The 17,588-nt window shown below is 32.7% G+C and overlaps 1 protein-coding gene across 3 annotated transcripts in view; it reads left to right on the top strand.

Moving 5' to 3' along the window:
- LOC133630634 (small conductance calcium-activated potassium channel protein 2-like) overlaps positions 1–17,588 on the top strand; it is a 243,459-nt gene that overhangs the window by 180,423 nt on the left and 45,448 nt on the right. For all 3 annotated transcript variants that reach the window (XM_062022234.1, XM_062022235.1, XM_062022236.1), the window contains 2 exons: positions 4,429–4,539; positions 8,499–8,626. In XM_062022234.1, coding sequence (XP_061878218.1) covers positions 4,429–4,539; positions 8,499–8,626 — 239 coding nt within the window. The remainder of the gene's footprint in view (positions 1–4,428; positions 4,540–8,498; positions 8,627–17,588) is intronic.

Below are 17,588 nucleotides of genomic sequence, written 5' to 3' on the forward strand. Positions count from 1 at the left end.
GCGTAATTGATAAAAGCTTTTTTGAACGACGCTGCTGATTTGTTTTTCGAATTTAAAATCTGAGTCGAACTTTACCCCCAGGTTTGTGACACAGTCGCTGAGATACGGGGTCAGAGTGCCGAGGTCACCGTATTAAAAATAAGGCATCAGGGGGGTCCAGGTTACTGGGGGGAGCATTCTGTTTGACTTTTGGGTCAAATAAAATGATAATTTGTGGCTTAGCTACATTTAATGGAAAGTAACTTGTAGCTTAGTTGCATTTAATGGAGAGTAACTTGTAGCTTAGTTACATTTAATGGAGAGTCACTTGTAGCTTAGTTACATTTAATGGACACTAACTTGTAGCTTAGCTACATTTAATGGAGAGTAACTTGTAGCTTAGTTACATTTAATGGAGAGTAACTTGTAGCTTAGCTACATTTAATGGAGAGTAACTTGTAGCTTAGCTACATTTAATGGAGAGTAACTTGTAGCTTAGTTACATTTAATGGAGAGTAACTTGTAGCTTAGCTACATTTAATGGAGAGTAACTTGTAGCTTTGTTACATTTAATGGGGAGTAACTTGTAGCTTAGCTACATTTAATGGGTAGTAACTTGTAGTTTAGCTCCATTTAATGGAGAGTAACTTGTAGCTTAGTTACATTTAATGGAGAGTAACTTGTAGCTTAGCTACATTTAATGGAGAGTAACTTGTAGCTTAGTTACATTTAATGGAGAGTAACGTGTAGCTTAACTACATTTAATGGAAGGTAACTTGTAGCGTAGCTACATTTAATGGAGGATAACTTGTAGCTTAGTTACATTTAATGGAGAGCAACTTGTAGCTTAGTTACATTTAAGGGTGAGTAACTTGTATCTTAGTTACATTTAATGGAGAGTAAGTTGTATTTTATTTGCATTTAATGGAGAATAATTTGTAGCTTAGCTACATTTAATGGAGAGTAACTTGTAGCTTAGTTACATTTAAGGGGGAGTAACTTGTAGCTTAGTTATATTTAATGGAGAGTAAGTTGAAGCTTAGTTACATTTCATGGAAAGTCATGTGTAGCTTAGCTACATATAATGGAGAGTAACTTGTAGCTTAGTTACATTTAATGGAGAGTAACTTGTAGCTTAGCTACATTTAATGGAGAGTAACTTGTAGCTTAGTTACATTTAATGGAGAGTAACTTGTAGCGTAGCTAGATTTAATAAAGAGTAATTTGTAGCTTAGTTACATTTAACAGAGTAACTTGTAGCTTAGCTCCATTTAATGGAGAGTAACTTGTAGCTTAGCTAGATTTAATAAAGAGTAATTTGTACCTTAGTTACATTTAACAGAGAGTAACTTGTAGCTTAGCTACATTTAATGGAGAGTAACTTGTAGCGTAGCTAGATTCAATAGAGAGTCATTTGTAACTTAGTAACATTTAATGGAGAGTAACTTGTAGTTTAGCTACATTTAATGGACAGTAACTTGTAGCTTAGCTACATTTAATGGAGAATAACTTGTAGCTTTGTTACATTTAATGGAGAGTAACTTGTAGCTTAGTTACATTTAATGGAGAGTAACTTGTAGCTTAGATACATTAAATGGAGAGTAACTTGTACCTTGGCTACATTTAATATAGAGTAACTTGTAGCTTAGTTACATTTAATGGAGAGTAACTTGTAGCTTAGTTACATTTAAGGGGGAGTAACTTGTAGCTTAGTTACATTTAATGGAGCGTAAGTTGAAGCTTAGTTACATTTCATGGAAAGTCATGTGTGGCTTAGCTACATATAATGGAGAGTAACTTGTAGCTTAGTTACATTTAATGGAGAGTAACTTGTAGCTTAGCTACATGTAATGGAGAGTAACTTGTAGCTTAGTTACATTTAATGGAGAGCAACTTGTAGCGTAGCTAGATTTAATAAAGAGTAATTTGTAGCTTAGTTACATTTAACAGAGTAACTTGTAGCTTAGCTCCATTTAATGGAGAGTAACTTGTAGCTTAGCTAGATTTAATAAAGAGTAATTTGTACCTTAGTTACATTTAACAGAGAGTAACTTGTAGCTTAGCTACATTTAATGGAGAGTAACTTGTAGCGTAGCTAGATTTAATAGAGAGTAATTTGTAACTTAGTAACATTTAATGGAGAGTAACTTGTAGTTTAGCTACATTTAATGGACAGTAACTTGTAGCTTAGCTACATTTAATGGAGAATACCTTGTAGCTTTGTTACATTTAATGGAGAGTAACTTGTAGCTTAGTTACATTTAATGGAGAGTAACTTGTAGCTTAGATACATTAAATGGAGAGTAACTTGTACCTTGGCTACATTTAATATAGAGTAACTTGTAGCTTAGTTACATTTAATGGAGAGTAACTTGTAGCTTAGTTACATTTAAGGGGGAGTAACTTGTAGCTTAGTTACATTTAATGGAGAGTAAGTTGAAGCTTAGTTACATTTCATGGAAAGTCATGTGTAGCTTAGCTACATATAATGGAGAGTAACTTGTAGCTTAGTTACATTTAATGGAGAGTAACTTGTAGCTTAGCTACATTTAATGGAGAGTAACTTGTAGCTTTGTTACATTTAATGGGGAGTAACTTGTAGCTTAGCTACATTTAATGGGTAGTAACTTGTAGCTTAGCTCCATTTAATGGAGAGTAACTTGTAGCTTAGTTACATTCAATGGAGAGTAACTTGTAGCATAGCTACATTTAATGGAGGGTAACTTGTAGCTTAGTTACATTTAATGGAGAGTAACTTGTAGCTTAGCTACATTTAATGGAGAATAACTTGTAGCTTAGCTACATTTAATGGAGAGTAACTTGTAGCTTAGTTACATTTAATGGAGAGTAACTTGTAGCGTAGCTACAATTAATGGAGGGTAACTTGTAGCTTAGTTACATTTAATGGAGAGTAACTTGTAGCTTAACTACATTTAATGGAAGGTAACTTGTAGAGTAGCTACATTTAATGGAGGGTAACTTGTAGCTTAGTTACATTTAATGGAGAGTAACTTGTAGCTTAGTTACATTTAAGGGTGAGTAACTTGTATCTTAGTTACATTTAATGGAGAGTAAGTTGTATTTTATTTGCATTTAATGGAGAATAATTTGTAGCTTAGCTACATTTAATGGAGAGTAACTTGTAGCTTAGTTACATTTAAGGGGGAGTAACTTGTAGCTTAGTTACATTTAATGGAGAGTAATTTGAAGCTTAGTTACATTTCATGGAAAGTCATGTGTAGCTTAGCTACATATAATGGAGAGTAACTTGTAGCTTAGTTACATTTAATGGAGGGTAACTTGTAGCTTAGCTACATTTAATGGAGAGTAACTTGTAGCTTTGTTACATTTAATGGGGAGTAACTTGTAGCTTAGCTACATTTAATGGGTAGTAACTTGTAGTTTAGCTCCATTTAATGGAGAGTAACTTGTAGCTTAGTTACATTCAATGGAGAGTAGCTTGTTGCATAGCTACATTTAATGGAGAATAACTTGTAGCTTAGTTACATTTAAGGGGGAGTAACTTGTAGCTTAGTTACATTTAATGGAGAGTAAGTTGAAGCTTAGTTACATTTCATGGAAAGTCATGTGTAGCTTAGCTACATATAATGGAGAGTAACTTGTAGCTTAGTTACATTTAATGGAGAGTAACTTGTAGCTTAGCTACATTTAATGGAGAGTAACTTGTAGCTTAGTTACATTTAATGGAGAGTAACTTGTAGCGTAGCTAGATTTAATAAAGAGTAATTTGTAGCTTAGTTACATTTAACAGAGTAACTTGTAGCTTAGCTCCATTTAATGGAGAGTAACTTGTAGCGTAGCTAGATTTAATAGAGAGTAATTTGTAACTTAGTAACATTTAATGGAGAGTAACTTGTAGTTTAGCTACATTTAATGGACAGTAACTTGTAGCTTAGCTACATTTAATGGAGAATAACTTGTAGCTTAGTTACATTTAACAGAGTAACTTGTTGCTTAGCTCCATTTAATGGAGAGTAACTTGTAGCTTAGCTAGATTTAATAAAGAGTAATTTGTAGCTTAGTTACATTTAACAGAGAGTAACTTGTAGCTTAGCTACATTTAATGGAGAGTAACTTGTAGCGTAGCTAGATTTAATAGAGAGTAATTTGTAACTTAGTAACATTTAATGGAGAGTAACTTGTAGTTTAGCTACATTTAATGGACAGTAACTTGTAGCTTAGCTACATTTAATGGAGAATAACTTGTAGCTTTGTTACATTTAATGGAGAGTAACTTGTAGCTTAGTTACATTTAATGGAGAGTAACTTGTAGCTTAGATACATTAAATGGAGAGTAACTTGTACCTTGGCTACATTTAATATAGAGTAACTTGTAGCTTAGTTACATTTAATGGGGAGTAACTTGTAGCTTAGTTACATTTAAGAAATGGAAGAAATGTGTATGTTGAGAGAGTGTTTGTGCCACAGGGAGCTGGCTGCACTGCGCTCGTGGTTGCAGTGGTGGCCAGGAAGCTGGAGCTGACCAAGGCAGAGAAGCACGTCCACAACTTCATGATGGACACGCAACTCTGCAAACGAGTGAGTGAACCAAAGCATCGTCTTTGGCTTTGAGTCCAACACCCATTTAAACACGCTTCTTTTCAAAAGTGTGTGAAAGTTGTTCTAACGGCACACATCTATAACATGCAACACCTTTTCTGCAATATAGCATGGCAGTCTATACACCAGTGTTGTACAGTATACCGGTATTAGTATAGTACCGCGATACTAATGAATCATATTCGGTACTATACCGCCTCTAAAAAGTACAGTGTTTTTTAGCATCAAAAAATCTTCTTTCATATGTTCAGCAAAATGTGGTTTTACAGGTGAAGAACACAGCTGCCAATGTTGATGAAAAATCCATGGATTAGCCGCACCGTTTTTGTAAGCCGCAGGGTTCAAAGCGTAGGAAAAAAGTCAAATGTATTGAAATGCACCCGTACACCCGAGGAGCGACCGAATGGCGTATGAGTTGATGTGGTTTTACAGGTGAATTACACAGCTGTCAATGTACTTTTGATGAAAAATCCATAAATTAGCCGCACCGCTTTTGTAAGCCGCAGGGTTCAAAGCGTAGGAAAAAAAGTAAATGTATTGAGATACACCCGTAGACCTGAGGAGCGACTAAATTGGTGTGGTTTTACAGGTGAAGAGCACAGCTGCCAATGTACTTTTGATGAAAAATCCAAAAACATTAGCCGCATCGTTTTTGTAAGCCGCAGTTTTCAAAGCGTAGGAAAGTTGTTTTATGTAGTTTCACAGGTGAAGAACACAGCTGCCAATGTACTTTTGATGAAAAAATTATAAATTAGCTGCATCGTTTTTTGTAAGCAGCAGGTTTCAAAGCGTAGGGGAAAATAAAATAATTGATGTGGTTTTACAGGTGAAGAACACAGCTAGCAATGTACTTTTGATTAAACATTTTTTAATTAGCCGCATCGTCTTTGTAAGCCGCAGGTCTCAAAGCGTAGGACAAAACAACATTAAATTGATGTGGTTTCACAGGTGAAGAACACAGCTGCCAATGTACTTTTGATGAAAAATTTAAAAAAAATTAGCCGCATCGTTTTTGTAAGCCGCAGGTCTCAAAGCGTAGGGAAAAAAATAATTGATGTAGTTTCACAGGTGAAGAACACAGCTGCCAATGTACTTTTGATGAAAAATTTAGAAATTAGCCGCATCATTTTTGTAAGCAGCAGGTGTCAAAGCGTAGGGGGAAGAAATAAAATAAAATAATTGATGTAGTTTTACAGGTGAAGAACACAGCTGCCAATGTACTTTTGATTAAAAAAATTTAAATAAACCGCAGGTCTCAAAGCGTAGGGAAAAAAATAAATGATTGATGTAGTTTCACAGGTGAAGAACACAGCTGCCAATGTACTTTTGATGAAAAAATTATAAATTAGCCGCATTGTTTTTTGTAAGCCGCAGGTCTCAAAGCGTAGGAAAAAAAAACATTAATTTGATGTGGGTTTTACAGGTGAAGAACACAGCTGCCAATTTATTGTGATGACAAAATGTAAATAAGTCGCATCGATTTTGTAAGCAGCAGGTGTCAAAGTGTAGGGGAAAAAATAAAAATTGATGTGGTTTTACAGGTGAAGAACACAGCTGCCAATGTACTTTTGATTAAAAAAAAAAAAAAGCCGCATTGTTTTTGTAAGCCGCAGGTCTCAAAGCGTAGGAAAAAATAAAATTATTGATGTGATTTCACAGGTGAAGAACAATGTACTTTTAATCAAACATTTTTGAATAAGCCACATCGTTTTTGTAAGCCGCAGGTTTCAAAGCGTAGGGAAAAATAAAATAATTGATGTGGTTTTACAGGTGAAGAACACAGCTGCCAATGTACTTTTGATTTAAAAAAATTAAATAAGCCGCATTGTTTTTGTAAGCCGCAGGTCTCAAAGCGCAGGGAAAAATTAAATAATTTTTATTTATTTTTTTTCATTTTTTTTTAATGAATTTATTAATCAATCAACAAAACAATACACAACAATACCACCATCATGCAATCCAATTCCAAAACCAAACCCGTCCCAGCAACGTTAAGAACAATAACAAACAGAGCAATTGAGGACACACAAACATGACACGGGACAATACAAATGTAGTGAAACAAAAATGAACATTATCGACAACAGCATCAATATTAGTAATAATTTCAAAATAGCAGTGATTAAAAAAACCCTCATTGATATTATCATTAAAAACATTAATAAAAATTAATAAAAAAAATTAGAAATGAACAATAGTGTCACAGTGGCTTACACTTGCATCACATCTGACAATCTTGACAACACATTGTGTCCAATATTTTGCACAATGATATAATAAGTCATATTTTGGTTCATTTAATAGTTGAAACAAATTTAAATAATGGATCCCATATTCCAATATATGACTCATTATTATCTTAACTAAATGCAGTTTTTTCTACTGATATCATCTCCCTAGCTTGTGTGTACCAGTCAGTATGAGTTGGACTATCAACATCTATCCATTTTTTTAATATTACCCTTTTTGTTATGATGCATATTGAAAGAAAAGCATTTTTACTCTTTGATGACACGTTACTAAATTGATGGAGATCCCCAAGAATACAAGTTTGCAGTGTCACTGGGATGTTTATATTAAGGACTGTGATTGCTTCTTTTGTTGTTTTCAACCATAACTCTTTTATTCTCTGACATTCCCGCAATAAATGAACAAGAGTTGCCTCGGCAGCCCGACACATCATACATAACTTGCTATCTACTACACCAGGGGTCACCAACGCGGTGCCCGCGGGCACCAGGTAGCCCGTAGGGACCAGATGAGTAGCCCGCTGGCCTGTTCTAAAAATAGCTCAAATAGCAGCACTTACCAGTGAGCTGCCTCTATTTTTTAAATTGTATTTATTTACTAGCAAGCTGGTCTGGCTTAGCTCAACATTTTTAATTCTAAGAGAGACAAAACTCAAATAGAATTTGAAAATCCAAGAAAATATTTTAAAGACTTGGTCTTCACTTGTTTAAATAAATGCATTCATTTTTTTACTTTGCTTCTTATAATTTTCAGAAAGACAATTTTAGAGAAAAAATACAACCTTCAAAATGATTTAAGAATTTTTAAACACATATACCTTTTTACCTTTTAAATTCCTTCCTCTTCTTTCCTGACAATTTAAATCAATGTTCAAGTAAAAAAAATGTTTTTATTGTAAAGAATAATAAATACATTTTAATTTAATTCTTCATTTTAGCTTCTGTTTTTTCGACGAAGAATATTTGTGAAATATTTCTTCAAACTTATTATGATTAAAATTAAAAAAAAATATTCTGGCAAATCTAGAAAATCTGTAGAATCAAATTTAAATCTTATTTCAAAGTCTTTTGAATTTCTTTTAAAAATTTTGTTCCGGAAAATCTAGAAGAAATAATGATTTGTCTTTGTTAGAAATATAGCTTGGTCCAATTTGTTATATATTCTAACAAAGTGTAGATTGGATTTTAACCTATTTAAAACATGTCATCAAAATTCTAAAATTAATCTTAATCAGGAAAAATTACTAATGATGTTCCATGAAAAGATTCGAATTAGCTAGTTTTTCTCTTCTTTTTTTCGGTAGAATTTTGAATTTTAAAGAGTCGAAATTGAAGATAAACTATGTTTCAAAATTGAATTGTCATTTTTTTCGTGTTTTCTCCTCTTTTAAACCGTTCAATTAAGTGTAAATATCATTAATGATTAATAATAACATAGAGTTAAAGGTAAATTGAGCAAATTGGCTATTTCTGGCAGTTTATTTAAGTGTGTATCAAACTGGTAGCCCTTCGCATTAATCAGTACCCAAGAAGTAGCTCTTGGTTTCAAAAAGGTTGGTGACCCCTGGTCTACACCAATTTTAAACAGCGGAGAAGATGTCAAATACAATCTATTCAATTTCTTAAATTGAGTCCGTTTATCTTCAATGCTTCTAAAGGGCTTATTAAATAATTGACGTGGTTCCACAGGTGAAGAACACAGCTGCCAATGTACTCAGGGAAACATGGCTCATCTACAAACACACCAAGCTGGTGAAGAAGATCGATCACGCCAAGGTGCGGAAACACCAACGCAAGTTCCTGCAAGCCATCCACCAGTAAGTCCTGCGCCTTTAACAACTTTTAGGGGGGAAAGTACAAGAATCATCATTCCTGTGACACACACACACACACACACTATTGTAATGGTCCTCCCCAGCCCTCCTCCCTCTCCTCCCTCCCCCCCCCCGCCCCGACGCCCTTTGACCCCCACAGTGAGAAGTGTGAAGGTCGCAGTGAATGTCGTGGAGTTAAAACTGTACTGTCTTCTGTCTTTTGTTTTGCTCGATCACCGCAGAGCTCAGAAGTAAGTTGAGTCTTCTATGTCTCCTCCTCCTGTCTCCTCCTCTCTCCTCCATGTCTGCCTCTGACGTGCATGAACAGAGTGTTTGTTGCCCGGAGAAGACGGGGGAAAACTTCCCCCTCCAAAAAAAAAGTGCTGAATGCCGATTTGTTTTTTTTTTTTTTGGTTTGACTCGAGTGGGCGTTCCATCGACTTCTCTCTCTCTCTCTCTCTGCCATCCTCGTTGAATGGAATGAAACTTCAACCATGTTGATAGTGGAAGCTTGTTTGAGAAAAGCGTGTGAAAGACAAAAAAAAAAAAGGCATCTTGCAGAGAATGAGCTTGAGCTTTGTGGGCCTGACCAGCGGTTCATATTCATCTCCAACGTCCTGTTTAATGTTTGCCCATGATTAATATAGCTGCTCTGGAGGCTATATTAACCTGCATCATTGTGCACTCCCACTGATGTTCTCAACACACACACACACACACACGCACGCACGCACACACACACACATTCAGACCTCCGAATAATGCCTACCTCTTTAGGACCACCCTTACTAGATATATAAAGATGTGTATTTACAACATTAATAATATATACATACTATGCAAACATAAAAAAGCTTGTTGTGGAAAATGAGTTGGAATTTCACAAGAAAAAGGTCACAATTTCACAAGAAAAACTCGGAATGTCGGCAGTATTACAATAAAGGTCGTCATTTTACTCGACGCAAGTCAAAATTTTAGAAGAAAAACTGAACATTTGTGCGATATTATGAAAAAAGTTGGAATTTTACGCAATGACAGCCGCAATTTTACAAAAGAACGCTTAAAATGTTGGCAATTTTATGAAAAGAGTCATAATTTTACTCGACAAAACTCACAATTTTATAAGAAGACTTTAAAATGTTGCCAATATTGCAATACTGGCAAAATGATGACAAAAGTTATCATATCACTTGTTATTTCATATGTTGACCAGAGGAGGAGCACTTTTAAAAGCGACACAGAGTCAATATAAAAAAATGCCTACCTCTTTAGGACCACCCTTACTAGATATATAAAGATGTGTATTTACAACATTAATAATATATACATACTATGCAAACATAAAAAAGCTTGTTGTGGAAAATGAGTTGGAATTTCACAAGAAAAAGGTCACAATTTCACGAGAAAAACTCGGAATGTTGGCAGTCTACAATAAAGGTCGTCATTTTACTCGACACAAGTCAAAATTTTACTAAAAAAACGGAATATTTGTGCAATATTATGCTAAAAGTTGGAATTTTACGCAATGAGAGACGCAATTTTACAAAAAAAACGCTTCAAATGTTGGCAATTTGATGAAAAGAGTCGTCGTTTTACTCGACAAAACTCACAATTTTATAAGAAGACTTTAAAATGTTGGCAATATTACAATAATTTTTGGAATTTAACTTGGCAAAATGATGACAAAGATCATCATTTTACTAAAAAAAATGTCACTGTTTTACAAGAACAACAAACAAATTGGCAATGTTGCGATAAATGTCAGAATTTTATATGACAAATGTCACCATTTTGCATTAAAAAGCAATTGTTTTACCACATAAAGTAATATTTTACGAGAAAATATTGCAACATTACAGAAACAGAAAAATATGAGAAATTGTTCTCAATTTCATTTTTTTTTTAAAAGTCGACACATTTTGAGAAAAAGATTGCTTTTAGTTAATTTATTTAATTTTAATTTTTTTTTTTGTAATTGGTTTTCAATCTTCATTATTTACTTCAACTTATCACATTATGTCTCTATATACATATTATTTTTTATTTTTTATTAATTAATTTTGGCCAAAGGGGGCGCATTTTAATTTCTTACACACACTTGTTATTTCATATGTTGACCAGAGGGGGAGCACTTTTAAAAGCGACACACAGTCAATATAAAAAAAATCCCTCCTTTTTGGGACCACCCTCATTTTGACCACCAGGGGTGCAAAAGAGACATTCTCTATTAGATGCAATGGTTTTCCGTATTGGGACCATGATTTATGTCATCACTTGTTCACACCTCCTCATATGGAAGCTACTTTTCCTGTACCGAGGATGTCGTTGTGGCTTGTACAGCCCTTTGAGACACTTGTGATTTAGGGCTATATAAATAAACATTGATTGATTGATTGATTGATGTCTCAAGAAGGGTAGAAATACAAGAATACACACACACACACACACACACACACACACACACACACACACACACACACACACACACACACACACACGCACTCACGCACGCACGCACTTTCTTGTATTTTGTACTTTCTTGAGACCTCCGAATAATGGCTACCTCTTTAGGACCACCCTTACTAGATATATAAAGATGTGTATTTACAACATTAATAATATATACATACTATGCAAACATAAAAAAGCTTGTTGTGGAAAATGAGTTGGAATTTCACAAGAAAAAGGTCACAATTTCCCGAGAAAAACTCGGAATGTTGGCAGTCTACAATAAAGGTCGTCATTTTACTCGACACAAGTCAAAATTTTACTAAAAAAACGGAATATTTGTGCAATATTATGCTAAAAGTTGGAATTTTACGCAATGAGAGACGCAATTTTACAAAAAAACGCTTCAAATGTTGGCAATTTGATGAAAAGAGTCGTCATTTTACTCGACAAAACTCACAATTTTATAAGAAGACTTTAAAATGTTGGCAATATTACAATAATGTTTGGAATTTAACTTGGCAAAATGATGACAAAGATCATCATTTTACTAAAAAAAATGTCACTGTTTTACAAGAACAACAAACAAATGTGCAATGTTGCGATAAATGTCAGAATTTTATATGACAAATGTCACCATTTTGCATTAAAAAGCAATTGTTTTACCACATAAAGTAATATTTTACGAGAAAATATTGCAACATTACAGAAACAGAAAAATATGAGAAATTGTTCTCAATTTCATTTTTTTTTTAAAAGTCGACACATTTTGAGAAAAAGATTGCTTTTAGTTAATTTATTTAATTTTTTTTTTTTTTTTGGAATTGGTTTTCAATCTTCATTATTTACTTCAACTTATCACATTATGTCTCTATATACATATTATTTTTTATTTTTTATTAATTAATTTTGGCCAAAGGGGGCGCATTTTAATTTCTTACACACACTTGTTATTTCATATGTTGACCAGAGGGGGAGCACTTTTAAAAGCGACACACAGTCAATATAAAAAAAATCCCTCCTTTTTGGGACCACCCTCATTTTGACCACCAGGGGTGCAAAAGAGACATTCTCTATTAGATGCAATGGTTTTCTGTATTGGGACCATGATTTATGTCATCACTTGTTCACACCTCCTCATATGGAAGCTACTTTTCCTGTACCGAGGATGTCGTTGTGGCTTGTACAGCCCTTTGAGACACTTGTGATTTAGGGCTATATAAATAAACATTGATTGATTGATTGATTGATGTCTCAAGAAGGGTAGAAATACAAGAACACACACACACACACACACACGCACGCACGCACACACTTTCTTGTATTTTGTACTTTCTTGAGACCTCCGAATAATGGCTACCTCTTTAGGACCACCCTTACTAGATATATAAAGATGTGTATTTACAACATTAATAATATATACATACTATGCAAACATAAAAAAGCTTGTTGTGAAAAATGAGTTGGAATTTGTGCTCTGTACCGAGGATGTCGTTGTGGCTTGTACAGCCCTTTGAGACACTTGTGATTTAGGGCTATATAAATAAACATTGGTTGATTGATTGATTGATTGATTGAATTTCACAAGAAAAAGGTCACAATTTCCCGAGAAAAACTCGGAATGTTGGCAATATTACAATAAAGGTCGTCATTTTACAAGAACAACTGAACATTTGTGCAATTTATGCTAAAAGTTGGAATTTTACTAAAAGAAAAATGTCACTATTTTACAAGAACGACAAAAAAATTGGCAATGCTGCAATAAAAGTCAGAATTTTACATGACAAATGTCCCCATTTTGGATTAAAAAGTAATTGTTTTACTACATAAAGTAATATTTTACGAGAAAATATTGCAATATTACAGAAACATAAAGAATATGAGAAATTGTTCCCAATTTTATAAAACAAAAAAAGTCGACACATTGTGAAAAAAAGACTGCTTTTAGTTAATTTATTTAATTTGTATTTTTTTTGTTTGTAATTGTTTTTTAATTTTCTTTATTTACTTCAAGTTATGACAGTATGTCTCTATATACATGTTTTAATTTTTATAAATTAATTTTGGCCAAAGGTGGCGCATTTCAATATCTTACACACACTTGTTATTTCATATGTTGACCAGAGGAGGAGCACTTTTAAAAGCGACACACAGTCAATTTACTAAAAAAAAAGTCACTGTTTTACAAGAACGACAAAAAAATTGGCAATGTTGCGATAAATGTCAGAATTTTATATGACAAATGTCAAAATTTTGCATTAAAAAGTAACTATTTTACTACATAAAGTAATATTTTACGAGAAAATATTGCAACATTACAGAAACAGAAAAATATGAGAAATTGTTCCGAATTTCATTAAAATAAAAAGTCGACACATTGTGAGAAAAAGATTGCTTTTAGTTAATTTATTTAATTACATTTTTTTTTGTTTGTAATTGGTTTTTAATCTTCATTATTTACTTCAACTTATCACTGTATGTCTCTATATACATTTAAAAAAACATTTTTTTTAAATTAATTTTGGCCAAAGGGGGCGCATTTCAATATCTTACACACACTTGTTATTTCATATGTTGACCAGAGGAGGAGCACTTTTAAAAGCGACACAGAGTCAATATAAAAAAATGCCTACCTCTTTAGGACCACCCTTACTAGATATATAAAGATGTGTATTTACAACATTAATAATATATACATACTATGCACACATAAAAAAGCTTGTTGTGAAAAATGAGTTGGAATTTCACAAGAAAAAGGTCACAATTTCACGAGAAAAACTCAGAATGTTGGCAGTATTACAATAAAGGTCGACATTTTACAAGAAAAATTGAACATTTGTGCAATTTATGCTAAAAGTTGGAATTTTCCTAAAAGAAAAATGTCACTATTTTACAAGAACGACAAAAAAATTGGCAATGCTGCGCTAAAAGTCAGAATTTTACATGACAAATGTCACCATTTTGGATTAAAAAGTAATTGTTATACTACATAAATTAATATTTTACGAGAAAATATTGCAATATTACAGAAACATAAAGAATATGAGAAATTGTTCCGAATTTTATAAAACAAAAAAGTCGACACATTGTGAAAAAAATACTGCTTTTAGTTAATTTATTCAATTTGTATTTTTTTTGTTTGTAATTGTTGTTTGATTTTTATTATTTACTTCAAGTTATGACAGTATGTCTCTATATACATGTTTTAATTTTTATAAATTAATTTTGGCCAAAGGTGACGCATTTCAATATCTTACACACACTTGTTATTTCATATGTTGACCAGAGGAAGAGCACTTTTAAAAGCGACACACAGTCAATTTACTAAAAAAAAGTCACTGTTCTACAAGAACGACAAAAAAATTGGCAATGTTGCGATAAAAGTCAGAATTTTGTACCATTTTGCATTCAAAAGTAATTGTTTTACTACATAAAGTAATATTTTACGAGAAAATATTGCAATATTACAGAAACAGAAAGTAAATGAGAAATTGTTCCCAATTTTGTAAAATGAAATAAAAATAGTGACACATTGTGAGAAATAGACTGCTTTTAGTTAATTTATTTAATTGTAATTTATTTGTGTGTAATTGTTTTTTAATCTTCATTATTTACTTCAAGTTATGACAGTATGTCTCTATATAATTTATTTTTTATTTTTTAATTAATCTTGGCCAAAGGGGGCACATTTCGATTTCCTTACACACACTTGTTATTTCATATGTTGACCAGAGGGGGAGCACTTTTAAAACCGACACACAGTGAATTTGAAAAATCTTTCCTTTTTGGGACCACCCTCATTTTGATAGATTTGACCACCAGGTGTACAAATGAGACATTCTCTATTAGATGCAATGGTTTTCCGTATTGGGACCATGATTTATGTCACTTGTTCACACCTCCTCATATGGAAGCTACTTTTCCTTGTTGATGTCTCAAGAATGGTAGAAATATAAGAACACACACACACACACACACACGTTCTTGTATTTTGTACTTTCTTGAGACCTTCGAATAATGCCTACCTCTTTAGGACCACCCTTATTAGATATATAAAGATTAGTATTTACAACATTAATAATATATACATACTATGCAAATATAAAAAAGCTTGTTGTGAAAAATGAGTTGGAATTTCACAAGAAAAAGGTCACAATTTCACAAGATAAAGGTCACAATTTCACGAGAAAAACTCGGAATGTTGGCAGTATAACAATAAAGGTCGTTATTTTACTCGATGCAAGTCAACATTTTACAAGAAAAACTGAACTTTGGTGCAATATTATGATAAAAGTTGGAATTTTACGCAATGTGAGTCGCAATTTTACAAAAAAAAACGCTTAAAATGTTGGCAATTTTATGAAAAGAGTCGTACTTTTACTCGACAAATCTCACAATTTTATAAGAAGACTTTAAAATGTTGGCAGTATTACAATATTAGCAAAATGATGACAAAAGTCATAATTTTACTAAAAAAATGTCACTGTTTTACAAGACTGACAAACAAATTGGCAATGTTGCGATAAAAGTCAGAATTTTATATGATAAATGTCACCATTTTGCATTCAAAAGTAATTGTTTTACTACATAAAGTAATATTTAACGAGAAAATATTTCAATATTACAGAAACAGAAACAATATGAGACATTTTTCCCAATTTTATATATATAAAAAAAGTTGACACAATGTGAGAAAAACACTGCTTTTAGTTAAATTATTTAATTTTAATTTTTTTGTTTGTAATTGGTTTTTTAATGTTCATTATTTACTTCAAGTTATGACAGTATGTCTCTATATACATTAAAAAAAAAAAAAAAAAGTTTCATTAGTTTTGGCCAAAGGGGGCGCATTTCAATATCTTACACACACTTGTTATTTCATATGTTGACCAGAGGGGGAGCACTTTTAAAAGCAACACAGAGTCAATATAAAAAAAATCCCTACCTCTTTAGGACCACCCTTACTAGATATATAAAGATGTGTATTTACAACATTAATAATATATACATACTATGCAAATATAAAAAAGCTTGTTGTGAAAAATGAGTTGGAATTTCACAAGAAAAAGGTCACAATTTCACAATAAAAACTCGGAATGTTGGCAGTATTACAATAAAGGTCGTCATTTTACTCGACGCAAGTCAAAATGTTACAAGAAAAACTGAATATTTGTGCAATATTATGATAAAAGTTGGAATTTTACGCAATGTGAGTCGCAATTTTACAAAAAAAAAAACGCTTCAAATGTTGGCAATTTGATGAAAAGAATCGTCATTTTACTCGACAAATCTCACAATTTTATAAGAAGACTTTAAAATGTTGGCAGTATTACAATATTAGCAAAATGATGACAAAATTAATAATTTTACTAAAAAAAAGTCACTGTTTTACAAGACTGACAAACAATGTTGCGATAAAAGTCCGAATTTTGTATGACAAATGTCACCATTTTGCATTCAAAAGTAATTGTTTTACTACATAAAGTAATATTTTACCAAAAAATATTGCAACATTACGGAAACAGAAAGAATATGAGAAATTGTTCCCAATTTTACAAAAAAAAAATTACACATTGTGAGAAATAGACTGCTTTTAGTTAATTTATTTAATTATAATTTTTTTTGTTTGTAATTGGTTTTTAATCTTCATTATTTACTTCAACTTATCACAGTATGTCTCTATATACATATTTTTATTTTTTAAATTAATTAATTTTGGCCAAAGGTGGCGCATTTCAATTTCTTACACACACTTGCTTTTTCATATGTTGACCAGAGGGGGAGCACTTTTAAAAGCGACACACAGTCAATATAAAAAAAAAAATCCCTCCTTTTTGGGACTACCCACATTTTGATAGATTTCACCACCAGGGGTGCAAATGAGACATTCTCTATTAGATGCAATGGTTTTCTGTATTGGGACCATGATTTATGTCATCACTTGTTCACACCTCCTCATATGGAAGCTACTTTTCCTTGTTGATGTATCAAGAAAGGTAGAAATACAAGAACACACACACACACACACACACACACACACACACACACACACACACACACACACACACACACACACACACACACACACACACACACACACACACACACCAAAGTAACCATCTAATGAGGTTAAAAAAGAGTGAATATTTTCCCTTACAATGACAAAATGTTATATTAAGATGCACGGAAAATACCACCGATTTAAGGAAGAAACATAAACAGCCACTCTTGTATTTATTAGTACTCAAAATGTGAATTAAAGTCGCAGTAGAGTGGAAAAACAAGTTGACTTTATACAAAACCCAAAACCGAATAGACTGCAAAGACAAGATATTTAATGTTCCAACTGAAAAACTTAATGTTTTTTTTGCAAATCATCATTAAATTAGAATTTAATGGCAGCAACACATTGCAAAAAAGTTGGCACAGGGGCATTTTTACCACTGAGTTACATGGCCTTTCCTTTTAACAACACTCAGTAAACGTTTGGGAACTGAGGAGACACATTTTGGAAGCT

The sequence above is a fragment of the Entelurus aequoreus genome, linkage group LG16 (assembly GCF_033978785.1).
Source record: "Entelurus aequoreus isolate RoL-2023_Sb linkage group LG16, RoL_Eaeq_v1.1, whole genome shotgun sequence".
NCBI lineage: Eukaryota > Metazoa > Chordata > Actinopteri > Syngnathiformes > Syngnathidae > Entelurus > Entelurus aequoreus.